The sequence below is a fragment of the Akebia trifoliata genome, chromosome 11 (assembly GCF_017979445.1).
Source record: "Akebia trifoliata isolate Shusen 1 chromosome 11, ASM1797944v1, whole genome shotgun sequence".
Classification (NCBI taxonomy): domain Eukaryota; kingdom Viridiplantae; phylum Streptophyta; class Magnoliopsida; order Ranunculales; family Lardizabalaceae; genus Akebia; species Akebia trifoliata.
In genome coordinates, this window is record NC_141385.1 from 48093077 (window position 1) to 48109428 (window position 16352).

At 34.7% G+C, this 16352-nt stretch overlaps 1 protein-coding gene across 2 annotated transcripts; it reads right to left on the reverse strand.

Moving 5' to 3' along the window:
* Window positions 1-279: 279 nt before the first annotated feature.
* On the reverse strand, window positions 280-11332 carry IPT9 (isopentenyltransferase 9). 2 transcript variants are annotated; one of them, XM_086458400.1, is made up of 11 exons: window positions 11034-11332; window positions 10906-10959; window positions 9625-9667; window positions 8658-8766; window positions 7348-7546; window positions 6836-7061; window positions 5170-5264; window positions 2494-2588; window positions 1653-1728; window positions 797-936; window positions 280-719 (listed from the first exon to the last, which is right to left on the reverse strand). In XM_086458400.1, the coding sequence occupies exons 1-11, from the start codon at window positions 11292-11294 to the stop codon at window positions 641-643; spliced, it is 1377 nt and encodes a 458-aa protein (XP_086314526.1). In that variant the 5' UTR covers window positions 11295-11332; the 3' UTR covers window positions 280-640. The 2 variants fall into 2 exon arrangements, with proteins under 2 accessions (XP_086314526.1, XP_086314527.1); XM_086458401.1 differs by lacking the exon at window positions 280-719 and adding an exon at window positions 1131-1167 and having other exon boundaries at window positions 817-936.
* Window positions 11333-16352: the final 5020 nt, after the last annotated feature.

A 16352-nucleotide genomic window follows, 5' to 3' on the forward strand; every position in this document is an offset into this window, starting at 1 on the left:
GTTTGCCTTTCAATTTATATAATTTATATTTATCAAAAAAAAAAAGTTAATTGGAATAAAGTGAATAAAGATTGGAAAATACCTGCTTCCAATGGCATTTGAGGCATACCATATTGCTACAAATTCCAGGAAAAAAAAAAAAAAAAAAAAGAATCCTTAGGAAACCTATGCTTTCCTCTCCCATCTCATCCGAATGTTTGACGATCTCCATCAAACCCAGTTAGTCATTCTCATCAAATCAAAGTTGGTCATTCTTGGAGTTCTGGGACTCCATGAAACTGAAACATATATAGTTTAAATAGATGATAACCTCCTTCAGAAAATTATATATAAACACTGTTGAAGATGAATATGGAATTATACATTTAATAATTAAAAAAATCTCATCCAGGCCCCAAAGCCCTAATAAGAAAGCCCCTTGTTACTTGCATTAAACTACACTTTGACCTAACCATCAATCACATCTGTCGTCCCATTTTCCGCAGAAATTCAGACTCGAACTGTTTTGTTTATATTTCAATAGTTGAAACCTGCTGAATGATAACCCGAAGTTCACATCTTTAAGGTGTTCGAAGTTGGTTCAGCAAATGTTTTCGATTCGACTCTTGTCATTAAATGGGGTAGTCAAGACCAACTGAAGTTAATGAGCAGCACTATATTGCCTTTGGGTTCTTATCCAATCCAAAATTTCCGAACAATCTTCACGTCTGATAAAATGTCTGCAAATGCCAAGAACTTATTAAGCCCTTCGTCTTAAATAATGGAACTACATGGTACTAGTGATGTCAGATTTTACCTATTTTTGGTACGATAAACCTTCAATTCAGATATTTCCCTCCGACTCGACAAATCTTTCTTCATTTTAAGTGATTCTGGCACCACCAAGCTTCCTGTTTGGTCATGGTATGCATCATAAATGAAGTCGAGCACCTTATCCTGCAAAAAAATGTATTGGTCACAGATTCTATTTGAATTTACTTCATTCAATCCATAAATATAAGAAACTACATAAAAGAAACTAAAACTATACCAAATTTATTGGAAAAAGAAAAATAGAAAAGACCCCACAACAGAACAACTCTAATATTAGAATTTGTTTCAGACCTAACTTGACAAAGATATGTTCTTACATTTTAGGTGATTGGAGGCATTTTAAGAGACCTAGCACTGCATCATGAAAAGAATCAAGGAAAGAAGATCGAGATGGTTTGGACAAGTAGAATGAAAATAAATGATGGCATTAGTGAGTATTTTGGTGTGAGGAAGACCGAAAAGGGCGTGGAAAGAGACTACAAAAATAATTGAAATGAACTTAGCAGAAGATATGGCTCTAGATGAGAAAAGAAAAAAAGAATTTTGTTGGGGGACTAGAGCAATACAATGGTGTGTGGGTAAGTTCAAGAAGGCACATTCAACATAGCCAATCTGGGCAGATCATCTATCAAATAAAATAGACTGAATTTTCCATGTGAACCCTTCATGAGAAAGAAACCGCCTCCCCACCCCTTCTCCCACCCTCCTTAACAGGAAAGAGCATGTTATGACCTTTTTTTTTCCATTGTTTAAGAATCAATGTGTTCATGGTACTTAAAAGTAAGAGAATCCGTTCAAAGAATCGACTACCAAACAAAGGAATACAAAGGTTGACTTACCAAGGGTTGTGAAGCATCAAGCCAGTGATAAATAAGCTCATTACGGAACCACGTCATTTGCCTTTTAGCGAAGTTTCTATATAAAAAGTTCAAGAAAGAATTAACTCCACAAAAATGCAGGTACTCATATCATGGAGAATAGTAGGATAAGCTTTATGAAGTTCGAAGAGCATGTAAGCACGGCATGCAAAATAAAATTTCTTAAGTTCAACATAGAGGCATACAGAAAAGTGAGAAAACTAATGGGTAGATGCGGTCCATAGAAACTGTGACGAATACTGATCCGCACATAAACACATCCAAGTGATTGAGTTGGGTACTTTTGAAAAATACAGACTACATCGGATTGGATTTCAAATTTACCCAAACAAATACAACATTCATTTAAGAAAGAAAAAAAAACATAGACATACATTCGCATATTCCATCAATATATGCAAGAAATGAGAGCGCATGAATCCCAGAAACGAGAGCAGTGCATCAATTGAATCATGCCCATTCCTTGATTTTCTAGCATTTGCCGATTATTTCAACTTCCAACAACACTTGTATTTGAAAGTTTCATCAATCTATACCACACCATTTCCTTATTGCCTTCCACATTGCTTCCAATATGTTCCCCTATTGTCTTCAACATCTTTTATAAGCATATTGTTAGCATTTCTTTATATTAATGTTTGATAAATCCTCCAACCAAAACAATAATTCAATATCTCGTGTGGACTAAAACTAGAAATTGTATGAATGAAACAAGAACAAATCATCTAGGTGTACTCCCTTCAACAATAAAAGGAATAGATTAATATTAAATGCTATACTCTTAAAGAAGAAGAAGAAATACCTAGATGCTTTTTGAAATTCTGATAAAAAAGAAAAAAATTCACCAGGAGAGCTGCTACCCCCTTGTTGTCGACAGTTTAGTAGATACTCCATAGCCTGAAGTAATAAATCATATACATCAAAATAAACCCCTAGCATTAATCTTTTTAACTTGTAAAGTAAAATAGAACTAGCCAATTAGGATCCAAATATGCAAAAGCAAATAGGAAACTAAATCGAACTAAACCAACCCCAACATACAGAAACATTAATAGAATAAATCGTGTACAAGGAATGAATGTGTCACTTACTAGTTAGAGATGACTATATGGGTGTACTCAAAATGTGTCCTTCCACACAACAAGGAACGCACATCAATGAGGAATGAATGTGTCACTTACTAGTAAGAGATGACTATATAGGTGTACTCAAAATGTGTCCTTCCACACAACAAGGAACGCACATCAATGGTGGTGTCTGTGACCTATCAAAGCTTTACTAAGTTGGCAACGTCAAAACTATTTTATGAAAAAATATATATTTTTGAAAAGTATAATATATTGATAAAAGGAAACAACAAAATACAAGGAGGCCGAGGAAGCCTCACAAAGAGCGATAAAGCAAAAATAAAAACATCAATGATTACAAAGAGAGTTCCATCTAAAAACAAAGTCATCTAAGGTAACTCCCACAAACTCTATGTACTGTTTTGACCACAGGTACAAAGAGCCCAAGATCTCCAAGAAACCTGCATGAGAGCTTCTACTCTTACTATTGGACACCATGTTATTTTTCTCGTTCCAAATCCCCCAAGCAATAGCCGAGGGAAGCATAGCCCACAAGAGTCTTTTTCTAGAATGGAATGCATTACTAGCCCACTCAACTATTTTATGAAATTTATGGACTAGTCATAAAATATTTGTAGTGAGACGAGGCACTTTTCCCTGCCCAATGGATCTATTGTCCTCGGTGTACCAGTGTGTATTATTTTTTGATGATGTAGTGGTGGTCGACAAACCAAAGAAGAAAACTCAAAACGAGAATTATAGGTTAGAATAAATTATTCTCATCTAAAGAATAGACCCGTGCAGTCAATCAATCCAAAATTGGTTGACAAATCAGACAGGGTACAAGGGAAGTCTTCAAAATGATCGTGAACTAATCATAACTTAGAAACTAAGAATTTTAAGAAAAGTACCGGAAAGACAAGAATATACGCAATCAACTTTAATCAGGGCACTTTTAGGAATGAGAAACTAGTTAAGATTAATGGACAATAAAACCCATCAATATGAAGAAATTGGTAAGGATGTAACAGATGGATCAAGTAGAGGAGTGTCCCTGTCAAACTAAATAAACCATGCTATAGAGCTGAATGTTGGACCATTAACAAACATGCTCATATAATGGGCGTAATAAAGCTGATAATGTTGAGATGCACGAGTGTTGAGACAAGGAAAGACTAACAAAAAATGAGTGTATGCGAGGGAATTAGGATTAGTTTCAATTAGAGGAAAAATAATGGTGATAATGTTGAGGTTTGTGTGTGTTAAGACTAGGAAAGACCATAAAAAATGAGTGTCTGCAAGGGAATTTGGAATAGCTTCAATTTGAGGAAAATAAAGAAAAGTGGACAGGTGTGTTTCATCCACCATATGCCTATAGTTGTTTGATACTCTTCCCCCTTACAAAGCTAGACATAATTTATAGAATGGCTTTGCAATATATAGAAATGTCCTCTTTGATTTTTCATACATTTCTTTCCTTATTTTATTTAGAAACGGTCTTTTCGTTAAAAAAATATATTTAACCAAAATATACAAACTACTAATAAAGGTGTAAACTTGTGCTGTGTTTCAGGCTTCTGGGACATCGTGTCAAACTCCTTATGCATATCTTGAGTGCCAACACCATCTTATCACAGAGGATCAAATGCAGATAATACAAGGAAGAAATTATAAATATAAGTAACAGTTTATGAGATATACTTCGATTACTGGAATTGCAGACTTCAAGATTGGAAGATCCATAAATAAGAAGCCACGTGGACATGGAAATATTTTCCACACTTCTATAAGAAAAAACCACTTCCACCAATATCTAAGACATACAATTCAAATAGTACACACCTTGAACTAATTAAAACCCAGTGGGCTTTTTGCCACATCAACATGTCCTAACACAGCCCAACTCATGGCTGTGCAACCTTTTGTATTTAATGATGTCTTATAAAAAGAATAATTTCTAAAAGTTGCTTGGTATGTTCCATCCTACATATGCTCCTTTATAAGTTATTAAATAGAACAAAGGTAAAAGTGTGAGTGTTGATACCACAACCAGGGTTCAAACCCGCATTCATCTACTAATTACAGACCACTAATCTCGTTTGCCAGGCAAAAATAAAATTTCAAATAGAACAGTGGTTGTTCAACATTCTCTCCATCTATAAATCTACTTACATGTATTAAGTTATTGGATGGCGTTATGGTATATGGAAATGTCTTCTTTTACTTCTCATCCATTTCTTTCCAGATTTTATACAAAAATGAACTTCTGATTTTAGTATAACTAAAATGATACACAATTAATACAGGGACAAGACGCACCTGTGTTTCCTTGTATATGCAAAAGTTCAAATGCAGATTGCACAACAAAGAAATAGGAATTAGAAGAGTAAACTAAAGTTTATAGGACATACTTGTCTATAGCCGATTGCTCGAGTTGCAGAATTCGAATTTGGAAGAAGACCCATATCAAGAAGTCGTGTAGCCTCGGATAGAAGTCCTTCATGTCCTACATTTAAAAACCACTTTTACCAAAATTTATTACACAAAATTCAAATACTATAATTTAAAATGATTGATAACCATAATCAAGGAATAAAATTGATCAGTATGATATCTATCAAACTGTTTTTCCATTGGATCATCCAATAAAAACATGTATGAGTTTATATCAGATCATGATGCACTTACAAGGTGCTATATGGAGCCAAACTTAGGCTTTCTACAAATGACCAATCATATAGAGGGATGAGTCCCAATTTTTCATTATCAATATCACTCTAGGACTATCTCCCACATCTACCACAAGACATCACTTTTATTTATGGGTAAGCCCGAACCCATGACCTCAAAGTTGCTTTGCAATGTGTCAAACCAACCAAGCTATGGGTCCCTTTCCATTTCGTTTACTTGGCTACTTCAGCATGGTTTCTCTGATACTATTTTCAGTTTGAGGGAGTTACAAGTTTATACACATTGAAACATGTATATGTACATACAAATCAGCAGCAAGTTAGGTACTTCTCCTTATTATTTCTGACCCCTGTATATGTCAGCATAGCAACCCATATCAAGAATTTATTTGTCAATTTATGAGATACAGCATATTATCCAGACTCCTGAGTGTTCCAAAAACATTGACAGCACCAGAGTCATCCTTGTGCCCATCAATGTGCATACCACGAAGCATGCAACCCCATAAAAAAAGCCATGGGCAAGGTCATCAATTACGAGCTGATTCAGACTAAACCAGTCACCCAAGCCTAGTTATTGACATTACTGCAAGGCACAATCCTGACCATTTGATCATGATGAGCACCTGATAGTTGATCTACAATAGAGCATTCCCAAAGAGTTTGAGAGCACCAAAAGTGTAAATGCATTTGATGTCCACCGTGAATCAACTAAAGGATAAGAGGGGAAATTTTGTGTTGCAGGAAGTTATTGAGGATAAGCTCAAATGTCCCTAATTTGAGAACATGATTTGCATATGTGTGGTAGGGAGCATAGTCACCAAAATGTGGTGATTCATTGAAAAAATCATGATTTTTTCCTTCCACAATTTAATTGCAACATTTTCATTAAATTGCAACTCTTCATTTTACACGAACTTCACAATTAAAATGAAAAATCTTGATTAATATTTTTTTTTAAATCCAAATAATACCACCCTCCCTCAATTTATTTTTTACTTTATTTTCAAAAATTAGAAAATGAGTACTATTACAGATGATATCCATATGGGGTTTGCTAATATATTATTGTACTTCAATATGGGATTTGTTCTCTCTCAGTTTATTTTTACTTTATTTTCAAAAATTAGAAACAGCCTTAACCCTAGCTCAATTTTGTCCCCAACTTTTACAAGTACCATGTGGATCATTTCTTCATGTATTATGATTCAGAAATGATCTGACAACTTTATGAATTAAAAGCAAGTAAAATAATCAAGCAATCAGCTACATTGGTCACAGATATTTGTAATTTGTAAAGCAATGAAAGCATTAGTGACTTAGATCTCCAAGGCATGTATGCATGTTGAGTAATACTAACATCTTTCAGTGGAATGGAACATGATACCTGAAAGCATATCTTCGCACCGCATATCAATCAGTCTATAAAGATCCAATCTTTGATTGGAAAGGAAAAAGCAAATGAAGTCATAGTCCAAGTCCTTCGAAAGGTTTTCTTTGCGTCCATCACCAGAAAAGGTGACATTGTGAGAGCTGTCTGATAGTCTTGAATCAATCTGATCCCTAAAAGAATCATATGGTACTTGGAATGCAGATGGAGGTGATCCACTAGACTGACATGTCGAACAAAACTTCATTAGAGGCGCAGAAAGATATGTTAAAGATGTAAAAGTATTTAAATGATTTACCCATTTAAAGAGAATGTTAACTTGAATTCTTTCACATTCCAATTAAAGAATATAAGTATGAAATTCAAAAATCCAAACCCTGTCAAGAAATATGCACACTAGATAAAACCACATTCCTCATTAAATAAAAAATATTGACTGATAAATTCCATAATACAGTAAAAATTATTCCAATATACAAGGTTCATGACTAGAAATAACGAGGACTAACCTTGATAATCTCAAGGCTACGCCTTAGACGATACCAATCATTGGAAGGCAAATATTGAGCCCTTGGATCACCTGCTTTCACCACCAACTGCACACCTGCATCCCAGTCCCCATTCCTCTGTAACTCTATGAGCTCTGAGAACACTTCGGAAGCAATCTCTGGAGAAGCTTTTGGAACTTCTGGCTTTCCATATATATACCTTTCAGTTTAAAAAAATATAACATCGTCATTATGCAGCCATTAGTTAAGTCTTCTATGAACTTGCTGGATATGAAGAATCCAATGTAGTGTAAAAGCACTCAAAAGTTTCAGGAAAAATGCAATATGTATATATTTAATGCAATAAAGAACAATTTAGTTTCCATATCAGACAAGAAAAACCCATTTGGTGCAAGATTTTGTGATCCAGGATCGGGAGAATATAACATGATATTTTGGCTTCAAAAGGAATTAGAGTAATTGAAAATTTTATCTCGTTGCAACATTTTTTAATCGAATAAGTGTATCATTTTCTCCCCCCAGGTGATGATAATGTTTCACTTGGAAGCTGAGATTGTTTTTTCAGTGTTTATAATACACTTCTTTTATCCTGGACTGCCTCCCACCCCCAATTTTGTCTTTCTAACATCTTTCCATGGGGTTTAAGATTCCATCTAAAGTGACTTTCTTCACCTGGACAGCTTCTTGGGACTAAATCTTGACTGTGGGCCATCTAACTAACCATAGGACCTCTATGCACAAGGTTAGTGGACAAATGGTTAATCATCGCATGATTCATTATCACTTAAGAGTTTTCTGGGGTTCCCTTTTTTTTTTTTCTCTATATTAACAATTTGTTCGATTCTTCTTAGGTCTAGTTTAGAGGTCCTGAATTGTTATACCAACATGTTTCCTTCCAAAGGGAGTCGTAAACTGGATGATAATTCCTTTTGCAGTCATTTGGGGCCTTCAAAAGGAAAGGAATAAGAGGGATTTTGAAGGCATAGAGGTAGTAAATCATTTTACATATTAAAGCCCTCTTATATAAATGGTCAAAATTATTCAAGGAATTTAGGGGGCCATTTTTTGAGGATTTTGTTTCTAAATGCACCATATCATTATGGTAAAAGAGATGGATTGGTGTTTTTATTTTCTTTTGCATTTCCTTGGGAGTTCACCTTGACGTCTTGGTTGATTGTGCTCCTCTCTTAGCTTTATTAAATTTTATACTTCAAAAAATAATAATAATAATAATAACAATAATGTTTATCTTCAGGTACCAAATGTTAAAAATGTGCTTCATATATAGATAAAGACATGTAAAAAAATACCATCGCAAGTACAATCCAGTCCCACCAGCAACTATTGGTACATGGCCATTTTCAAGTATATTACTTGTAGCTTGCCTAGCATCCTCGAAGAATTGCCCAACAGAATAATCTATAAGTTAAAGAAACATTACTTTCTGCATCGGTAGAGAAAAAAAAAAATCAAAACTCACAATGCTTGAGAAAGAATGATCAATCCATAATTAATAAAACATAATTGCACAATCACCACTAAACACTTTTTTTTTAATAAGCAAGGAAGTGAAGGCAAGTCTTGAAACCAGGTCTTTGGTATTGCCATTTACATATTTTACTAATTGTTCCCAGGAACGAAGGGTCAATGTAATATGAGGGCCAATGTAAAGAATCCAATTTCGAGTCACGAGATATAGATACTACGAAAGTCACGAGGGTTGTACGTGAGCCAAAGAAGTAAAACATTCGGTTAAGAATCATATTGCTTATTTCCGATACTCAGGGCGGAAGAGAACGCTCAGCACCTTTCACTTGCTTAGCAGGAGAGACTCCACCAAAGAAACTTAAGAAATCAACCGGAACTAAAAAGGCAAATTTCTTTGTACCTCTCGCGGTAGATGTCCGACGAGCTCAATCTTCTAATGAAAAATGAGCTAAAATATTACAAAATTAAACATAGCTAAAATATTCCATTATAACTATAAAATTGGTATTTTAGGATTCTCAAAGGACTATTTGATGGACACTGACGCACGCATGCATACACACAAGTAAGAGAGCCCCTAAAGCTTTACAAGTATTCTGGCAGCCAAGTTAAAAACAAATCTCGTAAGGACGCATGCAAATAGATCAAACTCTAAAAAATATTCACATAGTTGCTTTCCAAATATTGAGGAAATACTAATTTCTTAAAGAAAATATATCATTTAGCACAAATTCCATATAGCTAACAAACTTTGACTGATACATTCAATAATTTTTAGTTGAATAATACCTTTGGAGGGGTGCAATATGTCAATCAAATGGTGTGGCACTTCCTGCAAAAATATAAATAGAATAAAAAATGTGCACTTACCAAACAAAATATATTATAGTTGAACACCAAATGGCTTTGCTAAATTATGGTGAACTTCAAAATCTAGACATGTTAGCTTTTTTTACCGATTGAGGAAAAAACCATAAACATGCGTGATTGTGATCAACAGGGTTGAAAATGTATTTGATTTTATTATTAAACATGATGACGACTGACAATCTGATAGACTCTTCAACCAACCTCCTTTGGGACTTCTCCAAAATAGTCCAGTTCAATTCTCAGTGCATAACCGTAAACAAAAATTCTCTAGCACCTCAGGGAGGTTATTGCTAGAGATATAATTTACACATGGATAAATATAAGGTTATGGGGTAAAGAGAGGCAGAACTAAGCAGGGTGGCAATGTGGCATCCCACTATTCCATCCAAGGTGACAAGGAAGGATAGACTGCAAACAGGGAAACAAAAATATTCAAAAATGGATTAATCAGACTCTCTAACTCGAGAAGCTCCGCCTCTACACGGTAAAGATATTAACCATCCCTTTACTACCTAACTCACAGGTTTCTTTTATATATATATATATATATATAAGAAGGTTAGAACTCAGTATTCAGTAGGTGAAGGTGGGTTTTGAGCCTAGTTTGTGGTATCGACTCACGACTTTAACCAACTTAGCAAGCTAACACCTTCACTCGCGGGTTAAGATTTCTTATATAAAAGAGATCCAAGGCTACCATATCATGAAATAATATCACCGTACCAACCAATGTTCATACCTCAATTGATCAACAAACTCAATTGACACACACACACACACACATCCCAACTACTAAATTGCAGCCATGAGGTCACCATGGGTTCAATCCCAGCTTACACACATGGGCGCACTCGAAAATGCAAATAATAGGCTCCCAACTACAAATATTATATTTAAGATATTTTTATTCATCTACTAATATGCACACAATTTTCATGCGATCCAAACAGACCCATAATTGTATTCAATCGGAAAAATTCAAATATGATCCAAATAACAGAATTTTATTTGATTATGTGGTGCAAAGCGCAAACACACCAAATATTTGATGAAAGTACACTATGTAGCCTCTACTCACATCTTAGCTCGTTTAAGATCTAAATTCGTCAATATTTTTTTGTTTTCTTGGCTTCACTTCTACTCGAACTAACTTCCTTGTTTCAAATAAAATTAGAAGAAAAAAAAAACTAACTAAACTACCTTTCTATCAATTGGAGAAGGCTTAGCAGATCCAATATCAAGTCCTCGATAAACCTGAAACACCAATCACACTGTAATTGATCAAACTAAATCAAAACCACACATCATAATTAAAAGGTTGTGCTGACCTGTACTGAGTCTGCGCTGATAATTTCTCCATTAAGTCTCTTTGCTAACTCCAGAGCAAGCCTACTTTTGCCAGAACCGGTCGGACCGGAGATTACAATGACCTTCTCCTTCTTCGTCTTCTTTGTGGGAGAAGTCGAACAAGTTGTCGCTAACGTACGCCGGGGGTTCAGCTTAAATGTATAACGTAAGAAGAGAGGTTTGTAGTCCGTCGTCGATGCTAACCTTAGCCCCCAAGTTCGCAGCCCGACTCCGCCATTCATTTGTGGAACAGTGGGAGAGAATGTGTCCGTGAGTTGCATATTAGGATCAAGTAGGCCTATCTTTTATATGGGTTCCAGGTCGGCCCATGGTTAGACATTTGAACTAGATCATGGGCCTCTTAATCTGGCTAAAGAGGCCCATGATCTGGTCCAAAATCAAGTCTCATTTTTTCATATAAGCTTGATCCGATCCATTTATTACAATTAATCACTTTTTATCTTCTGCCAAGCAGTGGACAAGTGCATGTTGGGAGGATAGAGGTTACTCAAATTTATGGGTTCTTGTAATTATACATTTTCTTATTTATTAAAGAGAATTTAAAAGATAAAAATAATTTATATTTTATAATATTGTAGATGAAGTATTTCAAATTCATTAATGATTTATCCAAAGATACTTTTATAATTTAAATTACTTATTTAAGATTTCGAACCATAGTATGAAAAGTAAGAGTAAAACAAGTCAAATAAGTTATTAGATTGTATATAAATATATTGGGTTGTAATATTACAATCCTATTCTTATAGTATATATTGAGTTGAATGCAAGCCTCACATAAGAAGGCTAGGACTTCAACGAAAACAACAACAAAGCCTTATTTTAAATTTTTGGGGGCTCGGTTAAATGAACTTTGTTCCTCTATTCCCCTTTATCCAAGATCGAGTCTCATTTTTTTAATTTCAATCAATAAGGCTGTTTTTGATAAGTCTGATAACTCAACGCTAGAGGGATTTGAACCTAGGCCTCTGGTATCTTGTCTAAGTCAACTTTTTCAAACCAAGTGATCAAACTAGGGCACAATTCAGCATCTAAGCCCAACTCCAACCTATGGGCTTCCAAATGAAGCCCATACATCATACTCTAGCAGATATGCTACAACTAAATATTGTCCAATAAATCAATTTTACCAGATTTAATTCTAAATATCAACCTTGACTCATAGTCTAATTAGCATAGCCAAGGCCAAAATGACAGTGTATCTGACCCAAACAATATGTTTAAGACTAAGTTTATTCATAGAGGTGTCAGCTAGTTTAGTTGGTAAAGTCTATAAGTGATGATACCGTAGATATGAATTCAATTCCCATTGTGCTTGAATTATTAATCTCATTAAATTGGGTAACCTTTCGATAGTCTTTAAGTTACATATTTCTTTTTTTTAAGTACTTGTATCCACAGTTTATTTGGTTGACACATAGCAATGCAACTTTGATACTGTGGGTTGAGGTCAAGTTTACATACAAAATATAAAGAAAGAAAGGGTAAAAGATAATTTTGAAGTACTGTTTGGGATTTTTATTGGAAAACGTAAGATATTCATAAGAGACTAACCCAACAAAAAAAATTGAATGAATGAAATGCCATCGACTTAAACATCTTGCTAAAATTCTTTGATTTTTTTTTTTTTTAATCTTGTTTGTTTGATCTTCAAATCTAAGATAATTACTGTATGGATATTTCTGAGTTTATCTCTATCAATTCGGTTTGTAGTTTCAATGGTCACTCCTTGCTCCCCCAATCATTCAATGGCACAGATGTGATACTTGTCAAGAATCCTTTGACGCTCAAGTTAGAAAGTGATGAAGGTAATGTAATTTAAAAGTTCACACTGCGTTTGGATAGAACTTCTTGACGACTTCTGCTCTTGCGGGGAGCTAGCAAACGTTTGGATAGATTTTTGCTTTGGCGTGGAGAGGTTTTTGCTCTTGCGGGGAGAGGTTTTTTGCTCTTTGTGGAGAAGCTTCAAAGACCTGCTCTTCCGCGGAGAGGTTTTTTGCTCTTGCGGGGAGTGATTGAGCTTTTGCTCTTGCACGGAGAGGTGTATCCACACAGGCCCTCAGTCTCTCAATCCAGTTAAAAAGTCCTTTCCTCAATTGATTTCCTCCCTTATATAGGAATCACCCTTCGTTATAGCAAAGCGAAGCAAGTGCTCAATTCTCCATACCTGTTCAGCTTTGGCACACCCTACTACTAGAGTAAAGCAAATGCTTAGCTCTATCCTGATTGAGCAAGGTAGAGCTCATGCTCAACACAACTTAGTCTGGACCAGGTTGGATATCTTTCGAGGTACTACCAACCTTGGATAAGATTTCTGTCTGATCTATTCTCAATTTCACTCATTTCTTGGCATGTGTAGGGCCCATATCAAACATTGCTTTTATCCTCTACGACTATCTTTTACCTTTATCTTCAACCTCAAGATTTTTTCTCCTAAAACATCCAAACCTCCTCGATGGTGTTTTGGGGAGGTTAAAGATGGTGGATTTTCTTGAAGAAAATTAAAGTGTTTATGACCATGAGTTGAAGAGGTGTAAGAAAATGGATTTTTGACAAGACAATAAAGTTGCGGGAGTTTTTATTATTAAGGATTTCACCCTAAGGGTCCTTGGGACCACCTCATGACATCCAAAAACAAGATCTAATGCTTCAGGGTTATAGAGAATAAAATTTTATGAACTTTAAAAGAAGAAAAAAAAAATCCGAAGCAAGTTATTTTCATCTTTGAATTTTATTTTTTAGTTTGGGAGTTAATTGAAGGTTCAATAGTTGTCTATTTTCAAAATCTTGGATTAAGTTCAAAAGAAATTATTTTTTAAAGTTTTTATTTTTATTTGTTTAATCTGAGTTTTTCAATAAGAATTTGAGGGCCGTGATGTTGGATTGCTGATGTCGTAATCTATATGAGTAAAACGATTCTTAATAAGATTTAAAATCCTTAAAATGATTCTTAATAAAATTTAAAATCTTACTAAGTTAGTAAGAAAAATGTTTCTCTTGTTTTAATTGCTCTTTCATGAAAGACCAAATTCAAGTCAACACGTGTCAAAAGAATACGAAAGGTGGTGGATGTGTAAGGGTTCAGTGGCATTGTATCATTGCAACTTCAAACTAATTAAGTATGAGTGGGCCCAAATAGGTCCCCAAGTTTTGTCATCAGCAAATTTTATTGCAGTCACACGTCACATCAAAAATTGTAGGAGGATCCTGTAGTCCGAACCAAACAAAAGGCTCCCACGGGATCAGCTCAGGGAGGAACAAACTGAAAGGGGTTTGGATCCTATACTCTGCGAATTGGATAGCTACTCAACTCCATATCTCTATTTTCATGCTACGCGGTTTTTGTTAGACCCATTGGCAAATCACAGGTAACCTGGATTTTCAACTAAGGACTTACTTTTCTTGAACATACTTTGAAAAAGTAAAAAAAAAAAAAGACACCCAAAATGTAGGAGTGTCAATGGATAGTCGAAAATCCGAATTCGATTCAAATTTGAAAATTTGGGTATTATTCAAAATTTTCGGATATCAAATTTGGATTCGAATACTTTTATCTATTTGAATCCTTATCGGATATGTATTCATATATGAACATATCGAATCTAATAATATCTGATCCAAAATAATATAATATATTTATAATGTTGAACACAATATATATATATATATATATATATATATATATATATATATATATATATATATATATATATATATATATTAATTTGATACAAATGAAGATGAGGATTTTTTTTTTTTTTTGGATTACGAAAAATCAATTAGATTTAAGAAAAATCAAGAATTTTTTCTCTCTACATGTTATTTGAATTCCAATTGGATATTTTTGGATATTTGATAAGAAAATCATATTTGAATTCGCATAGTGATTTAATGATATTCATCGGATTCAGATATCAGATAAAATTCTCAAATACGGATACAGTTGAATCCAAATTGATAACTATCCATTGACAGCCCTACTTACACACATTGTGCACAAAACCATTGATTTTTAAGTTGTGATAATTAAACCGAGTCTTAGTCTTGGTAGCAATCTCTTATTTAGTGTTATTTGAAATATGTCCCCCACAAATCTCATGGTAATGCATGCCAAATGGATGGAAATTTTTTTTGTGAAAAATGTATTTTTTGGCCATTTTCTTTGAAACTCATTTTCTAAACCAAATCGATTTCATACCCTATGCTGAAAAATGTTCTTCCAACCCACTTCCAGGAAAATCATTTCTCCACCTCCTAATGATATTCTCGTATGATTATCCCCACCACCAAAACTTAGAAAATACCATCTCTAATAAATTTTCCAAGGTGCATGTATGCAACCAAAGGGTGAAAGTCATTTCCTCATGGAATTCAGTTTCCCATAATCATTTTTTCAATGAATTAACATTTTCTTGAAAATATCTTAAGGTTTTAAAAAGGTTTAAGATGAGGATATTTCAATGATTTTTGGTGGCAAAAATCAATGGGTATGTCATTACTTTCATAGTCTTAAGGGTTTCTCAAATATACACCAAAAGCTAAAGGGATATATAAAATAAAATAAAACTTCAATCTCACAGTTAAAAAAAATAAACAAACATCACAAGATAGATTTGCTTATAGTTGGATTTGGATAGTTACTGTGCTCCCTGTAGTACATAATCTACACTTCTCGCACGGACACCAACCTTTGCTCACTTGCCTCTTCACGTTTTTCTATTCTCATCTTACCCATCTAACACGACACACTCTAATTGATAGAAAATTCTATAAAAGTCAAACCAGTCCTCCTCTTCACGTGTCTGACCTGGTCCCCTTCGAACCGGATCCAATGGTTGGTTCAGGTATCCGGACCAGTTTTGTTGGACCGTTACTTTCACCTTTACAAACAAGTCCAATTTCCGGCACCCCCCACCCTCTCTCTTTCTCTCTCTCTCTCTCTCTCTCCCTCCCTCCTAGGAATGAGATCCCTTACTTTTAAATCAACCCCACAACTGATCTAGTGGTTTTCAGTGATCCGTATTTGGGTGCATGAGCTAATTAAATAAGGATGATGGGGTCAACCTCGATAAATGATGCCTAATCGAGCGGTGCAGATAGCGATGTAACATCAGAATTTGGTTTTTTGGAGTATCATGGGATCTTTTCACACTTGGATTTATGTTGTAAAGCTGAGCTCATTTGGACATAAGGTCAGGCTATTTGGTGGTATGTCCCTTGGCACCAACACCATTCGAATCTCCCGTATTGTCCTCTACTAGATTCGAACTCGTGGGTCG